This window comes from Macadamia integrifolia, chromosome 9 (genome assembly GCF_013358625.1).
Source record: "Macadamia integrifolia cultivar HAES 741 chromosome 9, SCU_Mint_v3, whole genome shotgun sequence".
In the NCBI taxonomy this organism is placed as follows: domain Eukaryota; kingdom Viridiplantae; phylum Streptophyta; class Magnoliopsida; order Proteales; family Proteaceae; genus Macadamia; species Macadamia integrifolia.
Genome location: NC_056565.1, coordinates 41,011,198 through 41,031,667, shown reverse-complemented (window position 1 = coordinate 41,031,667; position 20,470 = coordinate 41,011,198). Strand labels below are relative to the sequence as shown.

At 42.7% G+C, this 20,470-nt stretch overlaps 1 protein-coding gene across 1 annotated transcript; it reads right to left on the bottom strand.

The window, feature by feature from the left end:
• Positions 1-13,273: 13,273 nt before the first annotated feature.
• LOC122089124 (formin-like protein 1) lies at positions 13,274-20,092 on the bottom strand. Its single transcript, XM_042658607.1, has 4 exons — positions 17,997-20,092; positions 17,676-17,872; positions 16,089-16,333; positions 13,274-14,446 (listed from the first exon to the last, which is right to left on the bottom strand). Exons 1-4 carry the CDS (start codon positions 19,649-19,651, stop codon positions 13,622-13,624), a joined length of 2,922 nt encoding a protein of 973 aa, XP_042514541.1. The 5' UTR covers positions 19,652-20,092; the 3' UTR covers positions 13,274-13,621.
• Between the last annotated feature and the right edge of the window lie 378 nt (positions 20,093-20,470).

Sequence of the window (20,470 nt, the reverse complement as noted above, 5' to 3'; positions counted from 1 at the left end):
TGGGCTTAGAGGCTTGCCACCAAGAGTTGGCCTCCTTCTTGAGTTGCAACCCCGCACAAATGAGTTTTTGTGCATCTGTGCACTCAATCACCTCAAATATTTTCTCTAGCTCCTGGATCCACTGGTCCGGCTCCAGAGGATCACTCCCCACCTTAGAGAATACAGGTGGCAAGTTCCTCTTGAATGACTCCACTACCTTTGACATATTATTCATCGGCGGGTAATTAGGAGTATAAGCCGAATAGTAAGAGTATGGAGGGGGCACCCCATACGGAAGAATACTAAATGGCGGAATTGGAGGTGTACCTCCCACTTGTGGCCCTGTTCCAGACCCTACAGGCGGGTCCTATGGAGTAAGTATCCGGGGAGGTTGACCTGATTGAGAAAGGTCCAATTGTTACTGAATAGCAGTCATAAATGCTTGCTGTTGCTGAAGCATTTGTTGCTGGAAAACCTGTTGTGACTGCTGAATTATGGTAGCAACATCCCCCGGAGTAATAACCGGTGGAGGGTTTGGAAGTGTAGTCATAGGTGGGTCCTCTTGTGCTCCACCCTGACCAAAGGTCTCCGGAGGTTGTGGAAGTGAGGTTTGCCCCACAGAGCCGGACCTCTTGGGATTTGGTGGTCGACTGACTGGACGAGGACCACGCGGGGTACCTCGTGCATTGCTATCGGATCTAGTACGTACCATCGTATGCCTGTACCTGGAACATATCATATACCACATTGGTTAAACACCATAGAATTTATATCGGCACATAATTATATGCCAACACGCAGGGTATTATAGTGTATGATAGTTTGCAACTAACCGCAACTTGATTCCAAAAATACAGGGTTAGTGCTTCAACAAGTATGTCAATGGTCCCACTTGACCATAACATAGTATTATAAGAATAATAATAATAATCATAATAATTATATTAATAATGATAATAATAATAACAATAAATCCTAATTTTTCAAGTTTTCTCTCAACCGGCGGGTGACACCGGCGGGCAGGTTGGCCCGTCGGTCGGCCCATCGGTCCAAAACTTTAACCGGTGGGCTGACACCGACTGGCAGGGTGGCCCGCCGGTCCTACCCGAGTGAAAATTCGAACAGGGCACTTGAGCCCCTGTTCCTCCTTATTTCCTTCATTTCCTCTCTCTCTCTCTCTCTCTCTCTCTCTCTCTCTCTCTCTCTCTCTCTTCCTCGGGCGATCTTGGAGAGCTTCTTGACGCTTCCACTCGCGATCTCACTCAGCGATCCGGCGCTTTTGGGAAGATTCAACCCCTCTACTTACAAGTAAGTTTCTGCTTCATTTCCTTCTTAGAACTTTGCATTTTGGGGGTAGAACTCATGAGTAGTCTTCATTCTCAGTTCCTTTCCATGATTCTTTCCATAGAACAGTGATTTCATGTAAATGTGATGTTCCTCTTGTGATTTATTTCTCGTTTTTAGGATTTACTTCTCCATTTTGAGAAAAACCCCAACCGTGCCCTAGTTTTCTCAAATTTGGGGATTTTTTTCAATTCCTGCTCTTTTTCCCCAATTAATGACTCAAATGCAATGCATTATGTTTGATTTGTACTTAACATGCTGTAGAAATCATAGAAAGTCCCTTATGTTTGAAATCCCATATCTTCCCATGAAAATCCATCTTTTGTGTTGGGTTTTCTTTGATTTTCTTTGCATCCTTTCGTATTTGTGGACCTCAATAGCATAATAGTAGATGTTTTTTGCATATTCTAAATTGTAGAATGACGGCATTTCATCCATGAGCATGTAAGCTTCATGCTTCACTCTATTGTGAGTCTTTCCATCTTTTCTTCCTTAGATTGAACTTGCACAATGAGAATTAGGGTTTTTCTTTTCTATCATTCTCTACTTGCCATGCTTTACTTGCCTCTTTCTGTCACATTGTTGTTTTGCCAAAATCTCTGTCTTGTCACTAGCCAGGCATTTCATTCATAGACTTTTTATCATTTCTCACTTATCACATTTTGTCACATTCTATTTCTTTCCATGATTTTTGTTTTGTCACTTACCCTTCTTTCCTCTTTTTCTTGTCTTGCCAGGATGTCATCTCGCAAAGGCAAGGAGCCCGCATCCTCTGGCACTCGGCGTAAGACCACCGCTTCCAAGCATAAGAGTGTGGGGACTAGTTCTCCAGCCCCCCGCACAGGGCGACCCGGACCTGCCCCCATCGATCATTCTGACTATGATGAGGATCTCTTCCGTTGTTCAGAGGCAGCAGCCAACTGGCAAGCCTTCCTGAAGAGGTCTGTAATGATGGAGAAGACTGTGGCAGTTGACAAATTTCACAAGATTCAGCTTCAGGAGAGGTTCACAGCACTGGGCTGGCAGTCTATCCTCCACATAAACCGTCCGTGCTACGAGCACTTGGTCTGTAGATTCTACTGCGACCTGGAGGTTTCCTACCAATACGGGGAGTATGCTATAATCAGTATGGTGAAGGGGGTGGACATTCAGCTGACCGTGGACACCCTGGCTAGCATTTTGGGTATCTCCTCAGCTGGGCACCATTACTACAGTCCTCCCAGGAGTAAGCCCCTGGGCCCGTTCATGAGTTTAGAGACACCGGACTACATCTATGAGACCATCTGTGGCAGTAGTGCACGTCCAGAGTCCAAGACATCATTTTTCCCAGAGGTTCATGTATTTGCCCGATTGGTCCAGTTCAACTTGCTCCCCAAAGGAGGTCACCGGAACCAGGTGGGCTTCATGGCAGCCTTTTTAGCCTTCTGCATCTATAAGGCTTTAGAGGGAGGTGACGAGCACTTGTGCTTACCCTACGTCATCCTCAAGACCATGGAGCACCACACTTCTCACCCCGAGGATGGAGGATTCCCATATGGTAGGATCCTCACTAGGATCTTTGAGTTCTTCAGAGTGGACCTGAGTGGTGAGGAGGGGAAGACTCCAGCAGACAAGTTCGACAGGGGAAATCTCTTGAGGATGGGTCTCCACACCCTTATGGATATACCTCAGAGAGCAGGAGCTCAGAGAGGTAGGGATAGGAGGGCTGCCCCTATGGAGGATGTTCCCATGGAGGAGGAGTCTAGTGAGGAGGATGAGATCTATGTTCCTCAGGATGAGGAGGATGATTTGGTCGATGAGGACATCCTTGAGGAGGTGCATCAGGAGTCGAGAGGTACTGATCCTGGCTTCACCAGAGTTGCAGGCTCACAGCATAGAGCCCCACCACCTGAGAGTGGTGCATATGATTTTGAGGGCATGATGTCCACTATGAGGGCTTTGAAGGATGGCCAAGATCAGCTACTAAGAAGACTGGACGAGAGTGCTTCCAGGGAGGAACGCATCTTGGAGAGGCAGGCTACCTTGGAGAATTCCTTCCTCATACTAGGTCAGGGCTTGGATACCACGGCCAATGCCATCTCAATAGATTTTGGCCTACTTCGGAGGGAGGTACGGCTGGTGAACTCGAGGTTTGACTACTACGACCATCGCCTCAACGTCAACTCTTGACCTCAAGTGAACATAGTAGTATTGGACGATGACGACAACGATGATCATTGAGGACTTAGCTTGTCCACACCAGCTGCTCACCTGTTTCCTATTGTTGATCCTATTGTAATTTTTTTCTTTCTTTTCTCATTCCTTGTACTTTCTCTGTAACTGGACTTAATTGTGGGATGATGTGTTTTGATAGTGGTTTGTGATGAATTTGTATGTTTGATAACTTGTGTAGTTTAGTTGTGGTGTCTTTGTTACTTTTGATCATTGTTATATATATGTATATGTTTTTTATCAGGTGTTTGTGTGAAAATTTTTTAGAAATCTCATTTTGCGTCGTTATGCTGTCGAAATTTCGTCAAACTTGCACTCGATGGGTTATGACACCAATTAAATTAACCTTTCCTTTTCTCTCACGCATGCCATGAATGCAATATCTAAATGCAACCATTTTTATTCCTTTCTTTCTTTGGCTTTTAACTCTTTAAAGTTTTTACATTAACCCAATCCCATTTCCTATTATAGATTCTATGGGATCTAAACGGTATGCTATGAGTGGAGCAGAGCATCACCGCTCTGATACCACCGTTGTCACACCCCGTTCACACAGAACCGGGCCAAAGACCGGGTTAACACTGGTTAACCCAAACCTGCCAGGATCATCTGATACAGTATTCCACCACAGCATACACACAACTAAGAAAGTGTTCATCAGTTCAGCGGAAGACTTGGTTTACCTGTGAATATTCTCATAATACTTGATACCCAAATTGTAATACAATAGTTAAGTACATGTGGGCCCGCAGGCATGATATTTACAAAAAAAGAATACAATTTACATATCAAGTACTCAAAAGGAATCATCAAAAATTAGAGTGTACAGCTCAGCTCGGTATCAAAGGTTAGAGCTCAGCTCAGTATCAAAGGTTGAGCCCAGCTCGGCATCAAAAGGTAGAGCTCAGCTCGGCATCAAAAGTGGAGCCCAGCTCAGTATCAGAACTGCGGTCCCGCAGCACAGCCCTCGTACGAGCAATCCGTGTCATGCTTTAACTCTTCAGGGACCCACCAGTCCTCTTCAGGGAACTCAACTGTGGGACCCGACCCGTGCTCTTCAGATGGATGACCTGCAAAATCATCTAAAAGAGATGCACATATGGGATGAGCTCACTAGCTCAGTAAGTGGAAAGATGGACCAAACAGCAGTCCACACAACAAATCACAACCATATGCACTATATGCTATGCAATACATTTTTAATCACATCCACCTAAGCAACATTACTAAGCCTTTGGTTTAGTGCTACTACAACCACAGTGCATGTATACTCCGGGTACGAGCCGCAAACTCTATCCCGCGATACACCCATAGGGCTGTCAGAGAAGGCCCACCGTGAGTACTCAGAAAAGTAAAACATGCCAACCACCAGCTCTCAACATAAAATAAATGACAGAAATTAAAGGTGCTGACTCTAGCAAATTAAAAGCAGTACGATTGGCCCTCTTGAATATACCACCGGGGTTGTCGACTGTCCTACTGACCAGCCCGGCATAATGTCTAACCGCCACAGTGACCCAACAACCATGACCATTGCTTCCCCCCAAATGGTAACCCAACACCTTAACCCCTGTTGGGAAGGGTCGTAGCACGGGAAAATGATAATCCTAAACCGCATGCTCCTATATGACAATAGTACGATTGCATAGTGCCACCGCGTCCCATACCACAAGCCACCAATGCACTCGTTTCCAAGCCAGCTACGGCATCTAGTCTATTAATGCATCATGCATAATAATGTCAACATTCATCGCATAAGCATATCATCACTTGGCATTTAGAAATAAACACAACACCCATAGCACAATATATGAGGATGGCTAATCTACATAACATTTTCATGATGACATGGCTAGTCTAGATACAATTTAAATGAATGCCAAACAATACCTTGAAAAAATGCCAAACGTGCTCTCCCCACTTACCTATAGTGTACAAGGACTCACACTCGGTACAGGTGACATCCGATGCGAGAACCGTGAGATTTGGTGAACCTATCATGAGTGAGCGGGGTTAGTATTTCACCACTTTGGGATCAAGATTAACACGATCCAATGATAAAATCATATTTAGAATCCTAAAAGAAGGTCACATGTCCGTTTTGGGTCCAATCGGATGTAAAAATCACGTTTGGAGCCTCTCGGGTGGGTCGGACAGGCCACTTGTCTGACCCACCAGTCAGACCCACCGGTCTTGATCGGCGGGTAGGTCAGCCCACCGGTCGGCCCACCGGTATGACCCACCGGTTGGGCCCGAGGGTCCTGCTAAGACCGACGGGCAGGGTGGCCCTTCGGTTTGGCCCATCAGTTGGGCCCAATGGTCCTACCCTCTCAGGCGGGTGCCCACAGGCGGGCCAAATGGCCCACCGGTTTGGCCCACCGGTCTTGGCGGAAAAATGCTATTTCTTCCCAAACTTCCCCCAACCTTTGGGGATTCAAATGGGGTTTTTCCAAACCCATTCTTCACACATTCAAGGTCTTATAAGGTGGTTCTAACCTAGATCTAGGTTAGATTTAAGGAATGGAAAATCATCTTACCTTCTTTACTCAAGAACTCCTTCAAAACCCCAAAATCACTTCCAATCACCAATGTTCTTGCAACCGTGAAAACCCTTCTTCAAATCCTTCAAAATCAACACATAAACCATCTATTAAACCTTAGATTCATCATCTCAAGGGAGATTTATAAGACCTCAAGAAACCCTACCCAAATCAAGGGTTTTACTTGAGTATGGTGAAAGCGTAAGGAACCTAGCCTTTGCTCACCTCTAGACGTAGATCTAGCGTTGGAGATCACTCTTCTGGCGTCAGAATGGGAAGATCAAGCCTCGGTGCCGCTGAAATCCATCTCTTCTTCCTCTTCCTTCCCCTTTCTTCTTCTTCGTTCTCTTTTCTCCCTTCTCTTCTCTCTCCTCTAAATCTTCTCACCAACTTTCCGTGTAATAAATGAGATATTGAAAAACACAAATAATGTTATTTATACTTTCTTAAAATCATTAGTAGCACATGGGTGGGTCACCCAGGTGGACAGATGCGCCCACCTGTGACCGCCCACCTGAGGGTCGAAAATTGGCCAACAAGTGGGATTTTGTGAATTCGACTCTCGGTATGAATCTCACTCTCGGCATAAGGTATATTATACGTATGCGCTTTAGGATACGGCTACATACCAGCTTTATCTGTACATGGCCTTATGATATGTGCATGTACACGGCTTGGGTACACCCGTCTCCTCTGGCACTGACTCGGACTTGTCTGGCCAACCGGTGTTCAAGGTCACCCTTGCCATCATAGTCCATAAGGAACCCGCCTTAACCCTCTCCGGTTCGGGTCCTGCATGGTTAAATCGGGTCAACTATGTAATTAGACCGGGTTTAAAAAGTAGGGTATCACATTTACCCCCCCCCTTTCTGAAAATTTCATCCTCGAAATTGGCGTACCTGGTTGTTCGAAAAGAGGAGGGTACTTGGCTTAGATTTCATCCTCTTTCTCCCAAGTTGCTTCTTCAAGTGAGTGGTTAGCCCATCGCACCCTTACAAAGGAAATGGAGCGGTTGCGAAGGGTTTTCACCTTTCGGTCTATGATTTCAGCTGGCTGCTCTGTATAGGTCATATTAGCTTCTAGATATTCTGGTTCCACGGGTAATACATGAGATGGATCATGAACGTATCGCTTCAGCATGGATACATGAAATACGTTATGAACATTCCCGAGTGAAGGTGGCAGAGCAAGCATGTAGGCTACTGAGCCCAGACCGATGGGCCCAGACAGACGGGCCGACCAGCAGGCCAACCTGCCCGCCGATCCTAGCCGACCCTCGGCCTCCACCGGTGGGCCCCTACAAGTGGGCCGACTGGCAAGTCAACCTGCCCACCGGTCAGGACCGGTGGGTCAAGATTGGTGGGCCGACCCGCCCACCTGTCGAGACCGGTGGGCTATGACAGGTGGGCTATCCGACCCACCCGAGAGGCTCCCAACGTGATTTTTTCGTCTGAATGGACCCAAAACGGACGTGCGACCTTCTTTTAGGATTCTAAATATGATTTTGTCATCAAATATTTTTAGTTTTGACCCTAAAGTGGTGAAATGCTAACCCCATTCACTTGTGATAGGTTCACCAAAATTTACGTTTCTCACGCCGGATCTCATCCGTACCGGGCGTGAGTCTTTGTACACTACAAGTAAGTGGGGAGAGGACGTTTGGCCTCATTTTAAGGCTTGTTTGGCATTCATTAAATTGTATCTAGACTAGCCATGTCATCATGCAAATTATATGTAGCTTAGCCATCCATTATGACATGTGTGTTGTGTTTATTTTCTCAATATCAAATGATGATGTGATTATGTGATGAATGATGACATCATTATCCATAATGCATTAATAGACTAGATGCCGTAGTCGGCTTGGAAATGAGTGCATTGGTGGTCCGTGGAATGGGATGTGGTGGCACTATGCAATCGTACTATGTCATATAGGAGCATGCGGTTTAGGATTATCATCTTCCCGTGCTACGACCCTTCCCAACAGGGGTTGAGGTGTTGGGTTACCATTTGGGGGGAAGCAGTGGTAACGGTTGTTGGGTCACTGTGGCGGTTAGACATACGCCCGGCTGGTCATTAGGACAATCGGCAACCTCGGTGGTGTATTCAAGAGGGCCAATCGTACTGCTTTTAAATTGCTGGAGTCAGCACCTTTATTTTCTATCATTTACTTTTATGTTGAGAGCCAGTGGTCGGCATGCTTTACTTTTTCAAGTACTCACGGTGGGCCTTCTCTGACAGCCCTATGGGCGTATCGCGGGATAGAGTTCGCGGCTCGTACCCGGACCGGAGTATACGCGCACTGTGGCTGTAGTGCACTAAACCAAAGACTTAGTAATGTTGTTTAGGTGGATGTGATGAAAAATGAATTGCATAGCATATAGTGCATATGGTTGTGATTATTGTGTGGACTATTGTGTGGTCCTCCTTTTCACTTACTAAGCTAGTGAGCTCATCCCACGTATACACCTCTTTTAGATGATTTTACAGGTCACCAGCCTGGGGATCAAAGGTCGGGCCCCACAGTTGAATTCCCCGAAGAGGATTGGTGGGTCCCCGAGGACTATGAGCAAGGCACGGATTGTACGTGCGAGGGCTGTGTTGTGGGACCACAGCAGTGACTCCATACAGGGTTACTTTTTGATTCTTTTGATAATCCCTTTTATGTACTTGATACGTGAATTGTTATTCTTTTTGTGTAAATATCATGCCTACGGGCCCACATGTATTTATCTATGTACTACAATTTGGGTATCAAGTATATTGGGGATATTTACAGGTAAATTAAGTCTTCCGCTGAACTGTTTAACATTATCTAAGTTGTGTGTATGCTGTGGTTGGATACTGTATCAAATGATCCTGGCAGGTTTGGGTTAACCGGAGTTAACCCTGTCACCAGTCCGGTTCTGTGTGAACGGGGTGTGACACCTAAGATGACCCACAACTGCAAAAGCACAGTTGCACCACGAGGGAAAATCTTAATCCTTCACATGAAGCTGAGCATGAGGGTAAAGATGGATAATAGATGCATCACCTGTGCCACCTCCTACATCACCTATGATGACAACTCAGGATTTGGTTTCCATGGTCAATATTGCCCTTATCTGTGCCTGAGATGTATTCATATACTTTCATGAGCCAGGGGTAATACAGACACACCCCGTGATGTAATTACGAGTTAAGAATCTTGAGGTTCAATCCAATAAACCAATAATGGGCTCAGTGGCTATGTAGGTTGACTAGATGACCTACCCAGACCTTAGGAATTGGACTAGAATGCTAGTTGGCCAGCTAGTCAACTGAGAAAGAATACTGACTTGAGCTCAATGCACTACTTACCAACTGAGTGTGGATTCCAGTATAGGAATTCAGTTGAAATATAGGAAGGGAAACTCTATAATTGGTTTTAGAAATAAATTTTATTTAAATGTGAAATTTTGGTAATCTAGGAAACTGAAATGTACTTGGTAAGGATACGCGTGATCAAGAATTCAACGAAAGAACACAAAATCTGAGAAAATCAGGTGAGTAGGTGTTTGGTTTATTTTACGGAGTGTTTCTTATATGTTTTGGGTTTGCTTGCACATGTGGTATGCAATGATCTCTATGTTATAAATTTATTTCATATAAAATTATATAATTTCACATGATGCATATTTTACTTACTTGGATGTGATAGAGATTTGTAGACGGATAGTGAGATAGTGGATGGTAATGGGTGTAATATTGACAGTCTGTGGCACGGTGTGGCCGAGGTTCTTTCTAGTAACATGGGCTCAAAGGTCTATTTTATGTCTATGGCTACTGATGGTTATGATGGATGTCATGGTTGTGATGGATGCATGTAGATGCATATGGTTAGGCTGACATTCCTAGTGCTATAATCCCTTGCTAATCCCACTCGGTGGTAGGTCATGGAGGACTACTATGCCAAGATATAATGTACTGTATCATGAGAAGACACAACATGGTACGATCCACAGCAACTTCTACTGATGCGGATCCGTATTGTAAAACCAAAATTAGATTGTATATAGGTCCATTTAGATATGCAATAATTCAATCATAATAACTAACGGTAGATTCATAATTAAGGTAAGATTTTAAATTTTGTGACAAAATTATAATTAAATAGACTTAATAGGCTAATGGATAGGAACAAGAGGGTGGATACATAAGGTTCTTGATTAATAGATTTAGGATAAGCTTGAAATGAAATTAAATAAATGGTATAAGGTAATAAAGGAGAGAGGGAGCAGCAATATGGAAAGAGATGTTGAAATTAATAAAATAAGAAAGGGAGAGGAGTGTCATCCACATTTTTCTCAAAATCGAGAAACTTTCGGAAAGAGAGAAGTGTCATTTTGACTTTTGGGGTTGACTGTTCTTTTTTTTCCAAATTAAACATATTAATAAGAATAAAATGTATTATTGTTTTAAACACGTATAATACTTGTACCTATAGAATTCGTGTATAATACGGATTTTTGGGATTGATACGCCAAATTATGAATTTTTTATTGAAACGTTCAGATACGGCAAATATCCACGTATTTTACATGAATTTACTAACTATGGTATGACGTACTGTATGCATGATTGTCGGATAGCATGGGAGGCCCGATGACGGTGTGGGATTTCAGGACCATGTTTGTCAGGGGGTTAGATGGGGGACCGAGACTCTAACTGGGACTGGCTGACTCCTACTTGCAACTAGCTTGTCTCCCTGAGGCCCAATGTACAGGGTAGGGGATGCCACCTATGTTGCTTATCGCACTTATACCTATAGACATTGAGACTTAGTAATTAGATAAAAATTTTATAGATTAATCAATGAATCATGTGGATCTGGCATGTGGAGTTTGTGGTATGGTATTGTGGGTTCGTGTTGACCTTCATAACTTGTATGTGTGTGTTTGCATGCTCACCCCTCACTGGGCTGTATAGCTCACTCCTCGTTGATATTTGTTTTTAAATGGTGGAATCGGAGCTGAGATAGATAGAAGATCAGTACGGTTGTGAAGCCGTGACTGCGAGACACTTGTAGTTGGATGGACACCTCTACTATTTATTCTTGTATTGATATTAACCATAGTTGTAGGATTTATATTATTGCTATTGTTACCTGTGGATTAATTCAGTATGGGCCTACAATATTAATTACATGTAACTATCATTGTAGTTGGTCACCACATATATTTATTCTTCCTATGGATTCTATATGCGTACTCTGATATAATAGGTGGTTTTGTGAGATAGGTTTGGTTGCTATACTACATCTGTGATCCTGGGTATTGTTAGACTGACTGGATTGGGGATCCAGTGTCGCATACTTCAGCCATATTTGGGGCAATGTGTGACAACACTTACCTCTAAATACTTTCCAAATATATCAATTTTTCACCAGGCCACTCTTAAAAAGAGAGAATCTATTTCATGGAATAGCATTGAAAGTATTCTCCCCACTCTTCAGAAACTGGTTTTTATTAAAATTGGAACTGTTAGGAGTACACTTTTTTTACCGATCCATGGATAGATGCCATGTCTAAATTTTCTCTTAATGAGTATCTTTTACAAAAGCCAGCCCCTCCATCTCTAAGCCAGGTGAGTGATTTTATCTATAACAATACCTGGAACACTAGTTTATTATCTACATTGCTCCCACTCCTTATTGTGTCTCACATTCTAAATGTTCCAAATTCTTTAGAACAAGATATTTGGTACTGTAAGCTCTCCAAAACAGGGAAGTTCACAACCAAATTGGCTTCTAAATATTTATCTGCTAATTCACCTACTAACTAAGTTGGATTATTGAACAAATATGCTTTCTTATCTCTTTGCTCGCACTGGTGGTGGTTTCTATGGAAACTCAAACTTAACCCGAAATTTAAGATTTTTTTTTTCCTTGAAGATTGGCTCTTGGAGGGGTTCCTACCAATGACATCATGTGAAAATGGATGGACATCGATACAATATGTGGGTTGTATCAAGACAAGTAAGAATCTATTGGTCATACTTTTCTTTATTGTGAGTTTGCTAAAAGAATTTGGGCCGCAAGCCCTTTGGGACTACGAATTGAAGCTGTTTCCGAGGCTTCCTTTCAATATATTATCATGTACTTTCTACATTTTGTTCCTCAAGACATTTTATCAAATTTTTTACTGCCTTCATCATTATATGCTGTTACTTATAGATACATAGGAACAATGTGCTTTTCACTTGGGATAAACCAAATCCTCTTGTGATTCTTTACCCTATGAAGCAATGGACTGATCAAGCAAGAAACTTATCTAAACCTACCCAAGTGAACTCAATCCATAAGACTTCCTTATCTCTCCTCCCCCCCCCCCCCCCCCCCCCCCCACCAGTATCTTACCTTGTGTGACTTGTAGTCTCTTGGGTTACCACTAATAGAACATTTCTTTATACCCTTCACTCTTATAATGATGTATATTCACTCCTTTCATATCAATGAATTTTCTTTTTCTTATGATAAAAAAATATTAAATAAATAAATCTACTCATGGATACCTACCAACTTGTTACTCCACATGCTAGGAAGTGTTCATGGAGTCATGAATCATGACTGGACTGTTTGTTTGCTGTCTAGTCCGGGCAGACAGGACTGAGTCAGAAGTAGTCGTCCACATCTTCAATGGGGTCCCACAGAAGATATCCTTTTTTTTAAAGCTTTGAGGTTGAACAAGATTAACAGATTTTAAAATTCAACACCGCTTAGAAGATCAACGTCCATTGAGGATCAACAAGATTATTATTAAAAAAAATAAAATAAAATAAAATAAAAGCGCTTAGGAGATCAGTCACCATGGATTCTGATTCGAGATTTTGTGGATTCTTATTCGAGATTTTGATTCAAATCAGATTGAAATAGACTACAAATCAAATGCATTCAGTTGGAACCAAAGAATTCTCACATATCTTTGATTTTTCAGAGCTTTTGATATAGAAGTCTTGTATATCTAAATACAAGAGACAAATTCTATTGATCTTCTACACTCAGTGACTACGAGAAAATGACCCAAAAAAATTTCTATGTACATTTATGACCCCAGATCCAGAGTAGGGTTCCGAAAATCGAGCATAATCAGAATTCAACTCTGGATGATTCCATCAATTCCAGTTTGATTTTAAAACCATGCTAGATAACTTGAAGCATCTATGGGTAGGACAGCAACAGATAAAGATAAACTGGCGAAAGACATTCTAATTAGTGAGTGATGGAAAAATAGATTAACCATCAGCGAATTCTGTTGAGTTTACTGAAGAGCATTCATCATCTCCAGTGTCCCATTGACTTACAAATATCAATCAACTGACACCACCTTATTCTTCTTCCCTGAGTTAATATCTTCTATTATATTCCATATAGGGTGAAACAACTCCAAAATCTTTTACATGGGCTTATATAAGTACAAAAGAGTGATCTTAGTTTAAACATCCAGCAGCAGCCGCGGACCCAAGCTCCTCCATGTCCGGCAGTGGTTTTGATGGAACAAAAAGTTATACCAGAGTCCAGACATCTAATACTATGATGACAATGAACCCTCATCATTGGACGAAGTGCTCTGTTTCAGAGAATTAAATTTAGGAAAAAAAGGCAGCATCATCGGATTTACTGGTACTGGAAATTGTCTGGCTGAACTCACTATTGTTCGGTCATTTATCTTCCCGACTTCCTTGCAGACCTTATCAAGAATGGACAGGAAGTCCCTCACCACCATGAAGATCCTGAAGGGATGGGCTTCTTCCTTTACTGAATTCCCATGGAAATACTCAGTAATCTCCTTCACCAATGAGAGAGTAACACTCTCCTGGGCTTGAACATGTACAATATCCTCCTCAGCCCTTTTCAAGAAAGTGTCCATTGATTCGGAGAATCCACGGTTGGTATCCTTAAACCCTGCAGCTTCATTCAATCTGACAACCTCACTAATGTTCCCAATCCCTTTAGCGAGCTTTGAGACGTCACCGCTAAGCACCTCAGAATCCATTGCAGCAGCTTTCTTCACGTTGGTTAATTCCCCGCTAAGGCCAGCAACAACCTGTAGGCCAAGCTTCCTCAATTCAACATCCTCCTGGAAAGTGGGCTGCTGAGGTTTTCCATTGGTCTGACTTTGATTTGCACCAGATATACGAGAGCCTTCAGCTCTTATGATTTCCTGTACAACAAAATGCAATAGTGTGGTCTTCCCATCAGTACCCTTCACATCAACAAGCTTAAGGAGGGTGTCAAGTTTGAAGGCATGGGCATCCCCACGGTTGGTTCCAACATTCATGCGATTTCCAGTCTTCAGAACAGCTTCTAGAAGCTTCAAAAACATCCTGCTGTTCCTCAGTTCTTCACACGCTGCCTGCAAAATGTCATCCATGAGTGTTAAGCGATAAAAATGGACTGTTACTGGCTTCCAGCAAAACAACAAACAATTTTCCTCAGGAAAGCAATGGATTAAGTTCATAAAACAAGTTGGAGAACTGGCGTAAGAAGCTGTAGCATTTGCAGCGATGTGGAAGGGAAGCAGCAGGTCATTGGTTTCATAATTATCCTTGTAAACAATTGACAGCAGAGATGGTTGCAGCTCATCTCCCCCACCCCACCCCAGCCCCCCCCCCAAAAAAAAAAAAGAATGCAGATATGTGAAGGATACCAGATCATTCAGTTGACTGTCCAAATAGCCTTAATAACTTAATATTTTATCTGCGAACAAAAATGCAGAGGTAACTTCTTTTATCGGATTCTAAGAACCCCTCTCCCAACTTTTTTTGCTTAGAGTGCAGTTTCTATAAAAATAACCTTGACAGAAAATAAATAGTTCATTTTAGAAACAAGGTGTGTGCATATATATATATATATATATATATTACACTAGCATGTCTTGATCCCAGTTTTTTCCCCCGAAACAACTCTGAAGAATAATTGGGGCCCAGAGGAGAATATATTTTTTGTGATCAAAATAAATCTCTTTCATTAACATCCACATGCATGGTCCATTTACAATTCAGATACAAAAACAGCTAGTGAAGTTACCACCAATGCCAGTAACATCTGCAAAATTGAGCTATGGACACTTTAATACATTACCTATTTCTTTCAAATATTAATACATTAAGAGGAACAAGTAATCTGCTCACAAGATGCAGATAAAGATCTCACAAAGGTCTATTAGATGGACAAATCATTAAATAACTTCTAAGCAGTCTGGACCATTCTTAGCAAGGTTTTAAAACTTGGGAATCGAGTATTGGATCAGTTCAATTGATTCCAATTCAATCCAATCTCATGTATCTTGAAGTCGGCCATAATCATCCCGGAATGGATCGAATTAGTCAGATCAGTTAGACTTGGTTTGCTAAGAATCAGGATTATAATATAATTGGGATTGGCATCAGTGAATTCCAAGTAGTTCGCTCCCCAATTATGATCCGTTTTTTAAAACTATGATTCTTAATTATGCTTGGGAGTTATTAAAAACAATATTTAGATTCCCATAGTAGGGAAAGCCTCTAGATCAGCCAGTGTCACTCCAACTTCCAAGTACAATCCCACAGAAAGGATATACATCGGTCCCTTTACCATTACACCATAACAGCAACGCAGAGAAGTCCCATGAGCGCTGGTGCACCAGATTCATTGTTGGACCTTCAGAAACCACTTGCAACTCTTCTGACTCCATCAGGTAGAAGATCTTGTTTCATTTTTAAGCTAAAGTTTATGGTTCGATTTTCTGTATAAAGAAGTGAAAACCTAGAGATGGATTCTAAGGGCAGGCACAAAGAGGGGAGTGAAGAAGGAAAAAAAAAAAAAAAAAGATATGATTTTGGTAAAGTTACTGAGAGTGCAGGTCCAGGCAAAGAATAGTCAGTTGACTTCGATTTGATTTGGGGTGGGGGGAGGAGGTTGTTGAAGCTGAAATTAAGACATTCTGTATGTGTTTTCAGCAGCAAAGTTAAAGAAAGAATAAAATAATGCAAAAATGAAGAAAGGATTTGCCTTACCTCCAGAGTTTCGAATGACTTCTTTAAGTACTCAACCTCTGAATCAAAATTGGCTATGTAGAGCATTGCATCGACCTTCTTGAAAGCAAAAGGAATATCAAGCAACGCCTTGAGAAATTTTTCAGCAGGACCAAGTTTGTATGGCGAATCAACTCTGTATTCCTTCAGTTTACGTTCTTCCTCTTTGGTTGGAGCCATCTTTAATAGACTTTCAAGAAGCTCTGTCCCCAAGGTATCTGCATTACCTGTGGAATGTAAACAAAGAAAACAAAATTTCTGAACCATGCCTAGTCTTCCAGGATACACATAAACTGCTGATTTGGATGTCATTTGGCACAAGACCATAGGAAAGCATATGATAATTCTGTGACTAGGTTCGGCTTGGTCAGCAGTTGGCCGTTGTTTTATGTTGGAGGCCCTCGTAATTTTTTTCCTATTCTTTCCTCTTTTTGGGCTTCTTTTAATATATTTTATTCACCCAAAAAAAAAATTCTGTGACTAGGTATATATATATAATTGGTTCCATGGATAAGCTGGAATCACATTTCAGGTGCACCACACCAGGGCCTAGAGTGGTGCACATGGATGTGTATACTCATTATGCACCAGTTAATGGGAAGCAGAGCCATGTTCAAACATTGAGCCTGACTAAAACCTCCCCCCCCCCCTGTAGAATTAGGTGAAACAGGAGAACTCGGTACCCAATTTTACGTTCAGTTTAACTTTCCCCTATTTCTGTAGCTACATTATAATTTCCTGCATGCCCCTCTGGTTAGGGTTCTGAGCCAGAGGTGTCTGAAGGTTCTCGAAACCTGCTCAGTAGATTAGTTCATTGGCTTGAAAGGTTAAACTACTGATAGATGAGTTGGCTAGAGTTGGTTTCAACAGAAACTAAGTACATTGGGCAATCCCTCCAACCAGGATGAGTAGGAGTGATGATCTTTTCAGCATCAACGGGAGCCTGCTATGAACCCTTCTATTGTAATAGAAAACTTTCCTATCATTAACAAATGACATTTATTTATGTTTATGTGTGTGTGTGTGTGTGCGCGCGCACGCGCAAGAGAGAGAGTGAGAGTACAAAAAGCAAATGCAAATTCTGTATCTTTCTCAAGTAGCTTTCACTTGTGTTGAGCTATAAACTCCACTCAAATACTCAACTGGTCCCAACAAATGCATCCTTCTGTGTGTTTTGACATTCCATTCTACTTACAGCCACATTTTTGGACTTACCAAGGGCCAAAAAGCTCAAAAACCCTACAAGGCAATCGGCTAAAACAAAATGCAATAGTGTGTTAAAGTTTGAAGAGTGTCTTAAGTCTTGAACATCAGGAAAATTTGTTTTCAAATTCACACAAAAAGTGGAATCTAAAAGTACTAGCTAAATTCTTCACAACTTCAATACGATTTGAATAAAACATTGCTAAATTCTCTATGAAAAGAATTCATATCGAAAATCAAACTAGCATAATAAAAAAAGTAAGGGAAAGCAAATTCCATCCACCATGCTAAATATTAATATTATCAGCGTCTTGAAAACAGTAGAGGGAATTCAAAAGAGCCTCCACTTCATAGTTTGACTATTACCTTCCCAAAGGCCTTCACAGACTTCTTCTATAGTCACATTCAGTGCCCTGAGCAAGATTGCAATGTTCTGAGACTTCTTAGGATCAAGTACCCAACTCTCTGGGTTTGGTGAGGGAACAGCAGGTCGCGTAACCTCCTTGGGAATCGAGTTGGTGGCATTTACAACAAACAATGCCTCAATCATCTCCTCATTTAATCTGCAACCAAATCCAAACTCCACAAATTTACGAGAACCACCACATGCCAGCAAAACAAGAGCGAAGATGATAAAATTTACACTGAACAAATGTGAGATTTATAGAAAGAGTGTAGAGATCTTACTGAAAAGAGCTCGATTTCAGCTGGTCCCACACCATGGCACGATCAGAGCTCGCTCTGACCTTGTCCCAGTGTAAAGGTTTCAGCTTTGGTTTCGGAGTCTCCTCATTTCTTTCCACAGATTCTGAATTCTGTGCCAATTCAACTGGAGAACAAGCAGTAGGCATCTGGAACCCTACAGGTCTGGAAGGAACAATATGCTCAGGAGGCAAACCAACTACCTCACGGACCGACAGAGGCCGAACGGGTGTTTCCCAGATTCTATGCAATGCTAGCGGTGGTGGTGGCGGCGGTGGAACAGAGGGGGGCTGCCTGTGAATGCTGCTTATTCTCGCCGGAGATTGCAGATTTTGCAGAGAAACATCGGAATTCCTCGCTGGAGATTCTGAATTTTGCTGGGAAACATCTGAATTCCTCACCGGTGACGGTGGGTTCTTATCCACTGACCTTCCTGTCGGTGAATGCAGGTTCTTGTCTGAAGAACTTCTTACTGACGAATCTGGGTTCTTATCCAAAGAATTTCTTTCCCGTGAATTCTTACTTTTCTCTGGACTTCTCTCTGGATGCGAGGGAGCCAATGGACGCCGCAGTGGCGGCGGAGGTGGCGGAGGAGGCAATTTCACCACAAATACTGGTGATTTCGGTGATTTTGACTTGGAGCTTAAGCTCACCGGCGTAGGAGGAGAGGGAGGAGTGTTAGACAGTGAAGAACTAGGAGAGACAGAACCTGAAGAAGGGTAAGACTGAGTACTCGAATTCGAACTCCTGCTTTCGAAATTCTCCGCAACCAAAGCCTGAAACACTCTTCTTGAGCTCGATTCTGTAACAGCTGGGCTCTCCTTACCACTAACAGAACCTCTTGGTGAGTAAAACTCTTCTCCCTCGTCTCCTGAAGCACCCTCTTCAGCATTCTCAAAACTCTGACTGAAAGTCTGCCTCGACAGGGGCGGAAGCGGACGGAGCTCAGGGGAGCCCAGCTTCCGATAGGGCGACTCACCGGAACCGGCACCAGCACCGGCAGTACCTCCATCACCATCGCCATCGATCCCACGAGAGTTTACTAGAGTACCCAAATAGAGGAACTCAGAGCTTGTAGCCGAGATGCCACGAACCTTATGGTGGTGGGCGTCTGAAGGAGCAGTGTGGGCTGGAAACAAGCGGTAACTCTCGGATCTGGAGGTTTTGCCATTAGCGAAGCTGTTGCTGCGACGTCTTCTGCGGTAGACGAGGACGGCGAAGGCGACGATGAAGGAGATGGCGAGAAGAGAGAGGACTAGACTGATGATTAGGAGCTTCGAAGAGAGAGGTTTGCGGGGAGGAGATTGGGGAAGTATGAGAGAAGAGATGTTAGCAGGGAATGTGGCAAAGGAGGAGGGAGAAGGAGGGGGAGGTGGAGAAGGGTAAGACGGAAAGAATGGTTGGTTGTTGGAACCAGAAGAGAAGGGGAATTTGGGTTGTTGTTGAGGTGGGGAAGATGAAGATGAAGATGAAGATGGGGGCTGGGTTGGAGGGAAGGAATTTAGAGGGAAGAAGGGCTGGTGGAGGATCCGACGGTGGTGGTGGTGGTGGTGGTGCTGGTGAAGGAGAACCGGGGTGGAGGCCAATAAGTGGGAGCTACAGAGGAGGAGGAAGAGAAGGATGAAAGAGGAGAGGGGCATTGTGGGTTGGAGTTTGAAGTCTCCCTCAGGATGAAAAAGGAGTGTGGAGAAATGCAGTAATGGTGGATGCTTTGTGGGGACTCTTTTGACTATGAACTGGACAGAGTGTTCCAGTGCCCACTTCCCAGAGAGAAACTTTTGGTGTTTCAGATCAACTGGTAAAGAAAGGGCAAATATCTTTACCAAAAAAAGAAAAAAAGAAAGGGAAAATCCTATTTCACATATGCAGAGTTTTCAGATGATTCTGATCTCTGAAGGGCAAATAAGATTATTCTTTTGGGATGAATAGATAGAGCGGAGAAGATGAACATGAGGTGGGTTTGTTTGTGTGAAAAGGTCGAAAACACCTCACACTGTCATACAGCTGTCGGTGGGCAAGATGTAAAGTAATAGGTAGAGAGACGTATTTTAGTATTTTACAGATAAAATAAACATTGGAAGAAGAGAATCCATTATTTTACAGTGATTTGAGTAATTTCTGTTTATTATTGATCTCAACAATGATTTGAGTATGGAAGAGAAATTGGAAACAGAAAGGTTAGTGACCAGCAGAAGATGGAGCGCCCTTCATGAGCGAGAGAGAGAATTCTATTCCCTCACAGATTTCTCCATTCTTTTCTCTTTTCATTACGATGATTAATCATTTGTAGTGCGTGAAGATCAAATATGAACTGTGTAAGCTGTGTAAGGCCGTGATGTGTGGATTGTGGTCATGACTGGAGGGTGGACTGGAAATAAAAGAAGCTTTCACACTGCATCGTTGAAACTAGTGTAGTGAGAGAGAGAATTTTAAGTTTTTAACTATTATGTGTGTACAAT

What these genes read in the sequence shown, in the direction of transcription:
- LOC122089124 (XM_042658607.1), bottom strand. Translation starts at nt 19,651, where the DNA reads ATGCCCCTCTCCTCTTTCATCCTTCTCTTCCTCCTCCTCTGTAGCTCC. An exon ending in CTGTGAAGGCCTTTGGGAAG is followed by an intron (nt 16,334 to 17,675) that starts GTAATAGTCAAA and finishes TACATTCCACAG; the next exon opens with GTAATGCAGATACCTTGGGG. An exon ending in AGTCATTCGAAACTCTGGAG is followed by an intron (nt 14,447 to 16,088) that starts GTAAGGCAAATC and finishes GACATTTTGCAG; the next exon opens with GCAGCGTGTGAAGAACTGAG.